This window comes from Corapipo altera, unplaced genomic scaffold, assembly GCF_003945725.1.
Source record: "Corapipo altera isolate COAL_440 unplaced genomic scaffold, ASM394572v1 132958, whole genome shotgun sequence".
In the NCBI taxonomy this organism is placed as follows: Eukaryota; Metazoa; Chordata; class Aves; order Passeriformes; family Pipridae; genus Corapipo; species Corapipo altera.
Genome location: NW_020885750.1, coordinates 1 through 9921, shown reverse-complemented (window position 1 = coordinate 9921; position 9921 = coordinate 1). Strand labels below are relative to the sequence as shown.

The following is a 9921-nucleotide window of genomic DNA, read 5'->3' as shown; positions in this document are numbered from 1 at the left end:
CCTGCTCCTGCTCCTGCTCCTGCTCCTGCTCCTGCTCCTGCTCCTGCTCCTGCGGGGAGCGTTAGGACCCAGCGAGCCGCCGGCGCGGTGACAAGTCTGGAGCAGCACTGGCGCAGAGTGGCTCCATCGGCAGCGCTGGAATTCTCTGTATCCCTCCCTCGGAGCATCCTCGCCCAGAAAAGGGCTTTTCCCCCTCTGTGCCGCCCGGCGGAGCCCCGGGAGGGGAGGGACGCGCGCGGGGATGCTGGGATCGGCCGGGACGCTGGGAAGCGCCGCTGGATGAGCTGAGAGCGTTGGCTGGGATTCGGGAATCTCGGTGGCAGCATGGCCCAGGGCAGGAGGCACGCGTCCGGCCGGGTAAGGGGGGCTCCCCGGCTCCTGTCGCGACCGATCGCGGTGCCGTGGCAGCGAAAATCCCTGGATTTGTGCTGAGATCTCGATTGTGCTCCCTGCGCTCCCGCATCCCTGGAATGTGGCACCTCCCTCGCCGACAATGATGCTGGGGGGGGTGGATGCTCCGGGCTGCACCAGGGCCGTGTCCTTTGGCCGGAGTTACCTGCCCGTGCCGGGAATTAGCCCCGGCTAATTCCCGCGGTTAATTACCCCCGCTAATCCCCCCGGCATCGCGGCACAGCCTTCCCGGGGCTCGGGCACAGCCTTCCCGGGGCCGCTCAGCACAAAGATTCCGGGTGTTTTCCTCCCTGCGGCGGGTGTTCCCTCCCTCCGGGCCGCTTTTCCAGGCTGCACGGGAGCGACGCCGGAGCTTCCGCGGGCCTGGCGAGCGCTTCCAGGTTTTTCCGTATTGCAGCTGCCCCCGGGCTGTGCGGTGCCAGCGGGCCCCCGGCCCCCCCGGCCCGGCCTTTCCCGGGAGTTTGTGTCCCTCCGGCCGCGGTGACACTGTGTCCCGGCCCCGCTGGGCACCACGTCTGGGCCCCTCTGTGCCAACTTGGCAGAGGCACTCCAGGCAGGAGCCGGGGAGGGCAGACCCTTCCCACCACTCCGTGGGACCCCAGACCCACCGTGGGCACCGTGCCCTGCCCTGGGATGTGCCAGGCCTGGAGCCGGGGGAACCTGAGCTGTGGCTGAAGGGATTTGGCTGCCGAGGGAGCAGCTGCCGCTTGGGAAAGGCTCCGGGCTGGGAATTTGCTTTGCCCACCCTGGGAGGGGCTGTGGGGGCAGGTGGGGGGCTTGAGCTGCCTGCCCCCCAAACCTCCCTGTGTTCCATGGGGGGGATGAAGGGGTGGAATTCCAGCCTGAGTCCTGGCAGCTCCGTGGTGACACCGTGGTGGCTGTCGGTGTGCCCAGGGGCTCCCAGGGGTGGGGGCACAGGGAGGGAGCTGGGCACTGGCTCCAAGGGCCCATGGAAACATGGCTCGGCCTGTGGGAGCAGTGGCAGGACTGGGGGATCCTGGGGGTGCCAGAGGGATCCTGGGGGTGCCGGGGGGTCCCAGGGCAACGTGGCACACTGCAGGCAGGGCACTGTGAGCAGGTTATCCGTGCTTAGCTCACATGGATTTTGGAATGGGCACTGCAGGCACTGAGGCTGTGCCAGCCCTTCCTGGGGCTGAGGCCACTGGCTGCCCTGGCTGTGTGCCTGAAGGGTTTTGGGGACACTGTGCCCGAGACACCCACAGCCTCCCCATTCGGCTTTGTGCTCCCCAGCTGGAGTCCAGTGCCACCATGGTGCTGGGAACCCCATCCTGGTGCTGCCATGGGGTGCTGGGGCCACTCTCAATCCCGGGGTGATCCCTCCTTCCCATGGGATGGTGTGGCAGTGCCACGTGCCATCGACTTGCTGCTGACCAGCCTTAAACCCAGAACTGTTTCCAAGTCTTTCCCTGTTCCAGCCCTGCTGGGTCACCCCTGGAGTTTGGATCTCGTCAGAGGTGGCTGCTGGGCTCAGGATTCTCCTGAAACTTGTGATCTGAGCTCTGAGTGACAGTTTGAGGCTCAGTTAGTCTCACCTGCCAGCTGAGCCTGGCTGCTGCAGGAATGCACTGAGTATTCCCGGGTGATCCGCTGGGATGGAGCAGAACACTGACACCGTCAAGCTCGGGGGAAACACGGGAATGACCCAAATCGCTGGGAATTCATCCCCTTTTCAGTGGCTCAGAACCAGGATCTCCCCATAGTGGAGCAGACGGTCTGTGGATGTGTGCAATGCTTCAAAAAGGGGGGAGAACTGAAAAATCGGGATTTCAGAGCGGTGCCAGGCGGGAAGTTGAGGGGAGCAGTGTCCTGGTGGCAGCACAGCCCTGGGCTCGTTCCTCACCTGGAGCAATATCCCTGTGAACAGGTGTCCCTGGAGCAGGACAGAAGCTCCAGGGTGTGGGACAGGCTCCTCCTGGGCCCATGGGTTCATCCAGCCTGGGACTGTCCCGCCGGAATCTGCCCCGGTGGTGGCGGCTGCTCCGGAGGCTCGGCATTCCCGGGTGCTCCTCTGGCTGCCCCGTCCCCACCACCTTCCCTGTGCCCCTCAGCTGTCCCCACCTGGCCCCTGGTGCCCCGGGGGTGACCGTGGGTGCAGCAGTGCTGCCTCCACCAGGACTCCCCACATTTCTCATTTACTGGGATTTAGGAGCTTGTTCCCTGTCCATGTGCTGGGAGTGGTGACGGGGCTGTCACTGTGACCCCGCTGTGTGTGTCCAGCCCTTCTCCCTTCCCATGTGTTCCCACAGCTCTGCTCCTCCATCCTCTTCCCTCACCATCCATTCTCAGGACTGGGGTATCCAGAGCCCTGGGGTGTCCAGAGCCCTGGGGTATCCAGAGCCCTGGGGTGTCCAGAGCCCTGGAGTGTCCAGAGCCCTGGGGTATCCAGAGCCCTGGGGTATCCAGAGCCCTGGGGTATCCAGATCCCTGGGGTGTCCCACTGGGAAGGTCAGAGTGGCAGAGGGGATCCATGAGGAGCCGGCACATCCCTGGGGACCCCAGGCAGTTGTGGGCTGTGTCCCTGGCTGCCACGGGGCTGTTGTGCCCTGGTGTCCCCAAGGATGGCTGTCCCCACGTTTGGGGGGCTGTCCCTCCCCGCTCCTCCCTCCACAGCCGGACAGGGATGCCAGGAGTGACCACGGCTGGGCACTGGGCTCTGTCCTCCCATCCCTCCTGGAGTGGCCATCGGGTCCCCAGCCATGGTCACCTGGCTGGGAAGGTGGGTGGGAATGTGCATCCCACCTGCTTCCAGCCTGGACAGCTCCTCCTCTTTGTTCTGGTGTTGTTTTGAATCTTCACGGGAATTCCAGCCTGGGGTTTATCCCTTGGACAGGAGCTGTCCTCATGCTGGAGCAGCACACAGATCCCATGGATTGATTTCTGATTAGCTGGAAACAGCAGGTGGAGACCCATTGCCTTGTCCTGAGGGATGGGGTGGGAGAGTTCTGTGCTCTCCTGCTTTCCCAAACATGAAGGACTCAGGAAATGTTTCTGTGAAATTGGTGCTGGTTGGCAACTGTCCCATCAGGGACAGGCTGGGAGAGCTGGGAATGTCCACCCTGGAGAGGAGATGGCTCTAGGGAGACCTTAGGGCCCTTTCCAGTGCCTGAAGGGGCTCCAGGAGAGCTGGAGAGGGACTGGGGACAAGGGATGGAGGGACAGGACACAGGGAATGGCTTCCCACTGCCAGAGGTATCCACAGGGTTTGGGGTGTCTCACACTCCGATGGATCCTACCTGGCTGCAGGTGCCCCTGGGAAGCAGAAACGAGGAGGATAAAAGCTTCTGACATTGTTGAGCAGGAACTTTTCGTTTGACTGGGAATTCTGGCTTTTCCTTTGGGCTTTTCTTTGGGCTTCTTATTTTCTTGGAGCTCTGCTCTCACTTTCCATAACACGTGGGACACGATTTTCCAGGTGCAGGTGTTGGCAGGATGCTGCTGCAGCCGTGGCAGCTGGGAGGAGCCAGAACCTGGGGAGACATTTGGGTCTGGAGCAGAAATTTTGCCTTTGAGGTTTTGGGTCTGTTTGTTGGGTGATGGATTTGGGGTTTTAACACGAGAGTGTTTCGTGCCTTTGGTTTCTCCCAGTTGTGTTTGATCTCTCCCAGTTTTGTTTGATTTCTCCCAGTTGTGTTTGGTTTCTCCCCGTTGTGTTTGGATGGAACATGGAATTCAGGCTTGTGGAAAACTGACATCCCTGGTTTTAGTCCCAGAACTCCCCAAACACGGTGGGTTCACTCAGCATTCCGACCCCGGGCAGCGACGTGCAGGGGGAGAGGATGGTTTGTTGGGGTTCCAGGAACTTCCACAGTCCCCTTGGTTCTTCCACAGGCTGAGAATTCCCCAAATCTCCCAAGCCCCCCGTGGTATCCAGCTGTGGCTGAGGTTTGTCCCCACATCCGTCGGCTCCGCAGGGCCCTTCCCCGCTGTTCCCCGCCGTGCTGGGTGAAAGAGCCTCTGTTTTCCTGGGATAAAGGACAGATTCTTCCACTGAGACTGGGCCCAGAGAGGCCAAAACTTGACATTTCTGCACGATGACCAGAACCAGTGACACACAGGGTGTGGGAAATGCCACACTGGTCCCGTTTGGGGACCACTGGGAGCTCAGGGTGAATGGGAGGTGGAGCTGAGCAGGGCAGGGGAACACCCTCATTCCCTCTGGGATAGAGGCACTGGGATTGAAAGGTGTCAGAGTTTGAGGAGGGGGCTCCAAGAGAGCAGGAGAGGGGCTTTGGACACAGGATGGAGTGACAAGACAAAGGGGAATGGCTTCACACCTGGAAAGGGGAAATTTAGAGGGATACTGGGGAGAAATTCTTCCCTGTGAGGGTGGGGAGGCCCTGGCACAGGTTACCCAGAGAAGCTGTGGCTGCCCCTGGATCCCTGGAAGTGTCCAAGGCCAGGTTGGACAGGGCTTGGAGCAACCTGGGGGCTAAGTGGGAGGTGTCCCTGCCCATGGCAGGGGATGGAACTGGGTGGGATTTAAGGTCCCTTCCAACCCAACCCATCCTGGGATTCTGTGATTTCACTCAGGCTGATTTCAGAGGTGTTGAGGGTGGATCCCAACAAACTTTCCTATGATTTCCATGATCCAGAGGGTCTCCAGTACCCCCTGGGGTTCCTCACACCCTTCACCTCGTGGCTGCTGTAAGAGCAGTGATCACCTGGGTAACCACCCCTGGGCCCAACCCGGGACACCACACTTGGAATGGAATGGTGCCACTGGGATGGGAGTGGGGATTAATGGTTAGGATGGAATCATGGAATCACAGAAAGGGTGAGATTGGAAAAGCCTCTGAGACGCCTGAGTCCAGTCACTCCCCCAGCACTGCCAAGGCCACCCCTGACCATGTCCCCAAGTGCCACATCCACAGGGTGTGAAATCCCCCCAGGGATGGGGACTCCCCCCGCCCTGGGCAGCTGTGCCAGGGCTGGACAGCCCTTTCCAGGGGGAATTTTCCCAATATCCAACCTGACCCTCCCCTGGCACAGCCTAAGGCCATTCCCTCTGTCCTGGATAACGACAGTCACACCTGGAAAGCTGGATGACCACATTCCCTGGTGGGATACCCCGAGTCCAGGCATGGGGGGGGGCCCAGGGACACGGTGGGGGCTGGGCCACCAGATCCCCCAAAATCCCAACAGTCCAAAGGGAAGGGACAGTGACCTGTGTCAGAAACAGGCTGCCTGCTCCTGGGCAGGGAATTCCCAGGCTGGAAAGCCGTGGGCAGTGCTGATACAATGCATGAGATGGAGCAAGATAAGGCCCTGAGCTGTGCTGCTCTCGGCTGCTTCGCTCGCTGTGGGGTTTTCTTTCCCCCTAAGGCTTATAAAAATGCTATAACAACGTTATAAAGGGTCATAAATGGGGTTTGTGAGTCCAGCGTGACCAGTGGTGGTGGCTGTGCCGTGGTTTGTGGCTCCTGTTCGGGACTGTAATGGCAGGAGTTGCCCTTGGCTGGCTCCCAGCTCAGAGGGGGCGGAGGTGGAGGGGACGGAGCCCTGGGGCCGCGCTGCCGGAGGGTGATGAGGTGTCCCAGGATGAGGTGTCCCAGGCCCAAACCCCGTGTCTGTCCCTGTGTCTGTCCCCGTTCTCAGCCCGCTCTCCCCGCTCCACAGGCCTCCAGCACCCCCAGGATGAGCGCGGAGGGCGGGAGCAGGCCCCTCAAGGTGGGCTCCCGCGTGGAGGTCATCGGGAAGGGGCACCGCGGCACCGTGGCCTACGTGGGGGCCACCCTGTTCGCCACCGGCAAGTGGGTCGGGGTCATCCTGGACGAGCCCCGGGGCAAGAACGACGGCACCGTGCAGGGCAGGAAGTACTTCACCTGCGAGGAGAACCACGGCATCTTCGTGCGCCAGTCACAGGTGAGGGCAGCGGCTCCCGGGAGCCGGGGAAGCTGCTTCCTGGGATGTGGGGGGAGCTGCTTCCCAGGATTTGAGGGGATCTGCTTCCTGGGATCCTGAGGGGAGCTGCTTCCTGGGATTTGAGGGGAGCTGCTTCCTGGGATCCAGGGGGCATCTTCTTCCTGGGATTTGGGGGGACCTGCTTCCTGGGATCCAGGGGGCATCTGCTTCCCAGGATTTGAGGGGATCTGCTTCCTGGGATCCTGAGGGGAGCTGCTTCACAGGATCCTGGGGGGAATCTGCTTCCTGGGATCCTGGGGGGAACTGCTCCTGGGATCCAGGGGGAGCTCCTTCCCAGGATTTGGGGGGACCTGCTTCCAGGGACCCTCAGGGGGCGCTGCTTCCAGGGATCCGGGGGATCTGCTTCCCGGGATTTGGGGGGAACTGCTCCTGGAATCCAGGGGGAATCTGCTTCCTGGGATCCTGAGGGGAGTTGTTTCCAGGGATCCTGGGGGGAGCTGCTTCCAGGGATCCTGGGGGGAACTGCTTCCTGAGATCCTTGAGGGCATCCACTCCTGGGGTTCTCAGGGGGATGCACTTCCTGGGACTCTCAGAGGGGCTCTGCTTCCCGAGATCCTCGGGGGGAGCCACTTCCCAGGATCCTTGGTGAGATCCGCTTCCTGGGATCCTCAGTGTCCCTTGGTGGACTCCACTTGCCAGGATCTTCAGTGTCCCTCAGAGGGCTCTGCTTCCCAGGGTCCTTGGTGTCCTTCAGAGGGCTCTGCTTCCCAGGATCCTCAGGTGCTCATTAAATAGAGGGAACCAGCCCTTCCCACCTGGGTGGGGAGAGAGAAACCAGTTCCCATTGCTCCCAGGGCCATGGGGTTCCCGGGACTCCCTGTATCCATGTGGGAGGGAGCAGCACACTCCAGGCAGGTGGAACCTCCCCTGGGACTGGGGCCAGGCCCCTCCGCAAGGATCCTTGAGGTCTCGATCAGGCCATGGGTTATTGTGGGGTGTTTCCAGGGGAATGGGGTGAAAACAGCCCAGTGAATTCCAAAGGGTTTTATTCCACCTGCCAGGGAAGTTCCCAGTTACCCCCTGGAGCAGGTGGAGTTTGGGATCGATCTCGGTGTTTACCTGGAAGCAGAGCTGGGGTATTTTAATTAAACTGTGTTTACCTGGAAGCAGATAAAACACCCTGGCTGGGTGCAGCTGCTGACTCTGCTGCTCCTGGGCTGCAGCAGGACCCAGGAGCTCCCTGGGGCAAACACCTTCCAGGGGAATTCCCTGTGTCACCTTCCCAAGGCAGAGGTGGCACTGGAGCCCCCAGATCTGGGTGTCCCCAGCCCCATGTCCCAGCCAGATCCTGTCCTTCCCCCTGGAAAAGGGCTGCTTTGTATCCCAGCCCATGGCATCTCCAGCTCTTCCTGCTTTCCTGGACCCTCCTGCTGCCCCTCTGGGCACTGCCAGGACCTTGGCACTGGGTGACACATGGACCTGACTCCCTTGTCCATCACTCGGCCTCACCTGCCAGCTGGGAAAGGCTTCCAGGGGTTTACAGGGAAAATGTTGGGTCTGCAGGACCGGGAGGGTTGGGGGGTGCTGAGCACAAGGCTCAGGGATCGGTCTGGGAAGCTGCTCCCCAGTTCATCCCATGGATTTCATCCACAGGGATCATGGACAAGGCTTGGAGCAGCCTGGGCAGTGGGAGGTGTCCCTGCCCATGGCGGGGAGGGGGGCACTGGCAGGGATTGAAGGTCCTCCCCAACCCAACCCTGTCCAGGATTCTGGAACTCTTTTGCCATGGAGCCAGGCTGGGAGAGTTGGGAATGTCCAACCTGGAGAAGAGAAGGCTCCAGGGAGACCTGAGAGCCCTTTCCAGGGCCTAAAGGGGCTCCAAGAGCTGGAGAGGGACTGGGGACAAGGGGTGGAGGGACAGGACACAGGGAATGGCTTCCCACTGCCAGAGGGCAGGGATAGATGGGATATTGGGAAGAAGATCCTCTCTGTGAGGGTGGTGAGGAACTGGAATGGATTTCCCAGAGAAGCTGTGGCTGCCCCTGGATCCCTGGAAGTGTCCAAGGCCAGGTTGGACGGGGCTTGGAGCAACCTGGGATAGTGGGAGGTGTCCCTGCCCATGGCAGGGGGTGGCACTGGGTGGGATTTAAGTTCCCTTCCAGCCCAAACCATTCCAGGATTCCCTGACTGTGCCTGGGTTGGCCATTCCAAACATGACTGTTCCTTTTTTTGGTGTGTGGAACCATCATCATCCCTGACTTTGGCATCCCCTGGAGCTGCCTTTGGCTCCTGCCTGGCACAGGAGCTCGGGCCTGTCCGGTCAGAGGTGGCACTTCCCGGTGTCACCCGGAGCCAGCCCCACTCTGTCCCTGCCCTGGGCTTCTCCTGCAGCTCCAGGGTTCCCACCTGGGCTGTGCCTGCTGGGGGACACCCAGAATTCCCACCCTGGTTTCCTGCAGGCCTCGCAATTTCTGTGGCATCATTTTTCCCGGTCTCCCTGTGGTTTTTAATTCAGTTTTAATCATTCCTGGTGTTGGGAATCTTCCCAAAAATGGAATCCCTGACTGACAGCTTCCCAGGTGATTTTGTTTTTTAAGCTGAACTCCCTGGTGGGAGGTGGTCATGGATCAGGCAGATTCCTGCAGGGACAATCCGGGAGATGCTGATCTGAGGCACGAGGATTGTTCTCCCACAGGGATCTAATCCCTTCCAGCCCAGTTTTCCATGTTTATCCGGGAAAAATGTGTCCAAAAATAGTTCACAAAGAGAAATCCCTGAACCTGCAATGGATATTCAGGGCTGTCAAATCCAGACCTTTGACTTTTCTCATTACCTGTGTGAATATTCCTTATTCCCAGCGGGAATAAAAGCCTGTGGCTGTTCTCAGGGAGCCTATGGAAGGAGGATGGTTGATGGCAAAGCTGGAATGATGAAATCAAAAATTTGTGCCAAAAACATGGGATCTGCTCTGCTGAACCCACTGCCAGAGGGACCCATTCCCTGGACTCCCAGTTTGGGAATTTTTGGCAATAATGGTTGTTGTCCTTTTTCCAGATCCAGGTGTTTGAGGATGGAGCCGACACAACGTCCCCAGAAACCCCGGAATCTGCTGCCATGAAGGTCCCCAAGAGAGGTACAGCCTGGGTGGGAAATCCTTCCCAAAGGGGTGGGAAATCTTTCCTGGAGAGGTGGGAATTTTGTACTGGAGGGAATGGGAAATTATTCCCCAAGGGGATGGGAGTCCTTCCTGGAGAGATGGGAAATCCCTCCTGAAGGGATGGGAAGTAGTTTCCAGGTGGAATGTGAAATCCTTCCTGGAGAGATAGAAAATCCTTCCTGGAGAGGTGGGAAATCCTTCCTGGAGAGAGTGTGAAATCCTTCCTGAAAGGGTGGGAATCCTTCCCAGATGGAATGGGAAGTCCTTCCTGGAGAGAGGGAGCTCTTTCTGGTGAGAATCCTTCCTGGAGGGTTGGAAACCCTTCCCGGAGGGATGAGCTCATAGAATGCAGCCCTGACCCACTCTGAGGCTCTGGAATTGCAGTGTCTGTGTCTCCAGCCCCATTCCCAGCCCTGGGCAGCCATCCCTCCACTGATCATTCCTTCCCCATTCCCACCCTTGGGCAGTGA

General features: G+C 59.9%; 1 protein-coding gene across 1 annotated transcript; it reads left to right on the top strand.

Moving 5' to 3' along the window:
* The first annotated feature begins 108 nt into the window (after positions 1-108).
* On the top strand, positions 109-9567 carry LOC113940780 (dynactin subunit 1-like). Its single transcript, XM_027631930.1, has 3 exons — positions 109-357; positions 6049-6294; positions 9349-9567. Exons 1-3 carry the CDS (start codon positions 325-327, stop codon positions 9565-9567), a joined length of 498 nt encoding a protein of 165 aa, XP_027487731.1. The 5' UTR covers positions 109-324.
* Positions 9568-9921: the final 354 nt, after the last annotated feature.

Bases quoted from the DNA above. Each gene is read 5' to 3' on its own strand.
- LOC113940780 (XM_027631930.1), top strand. From the start codon at position 325: ATGGCCCAGGGCAGGAGGCACGCGTCCGGCCGG. The intron at 358-6,048 runs GTAAGGGGGGCT...CCCGCTCCACAG, and splicing joins GGAGGCACGCGTCCGGCCGG to GCCTCCAGCACCCCCAGGAT. The intron at 6,295-9,348 runs GTGAGGGCAGCG...TCCTTTTTCCAG, and splicing joins TCTTCGTGCGCCAGTCACAG to ATCCAGGTGTTTGAGGATGG.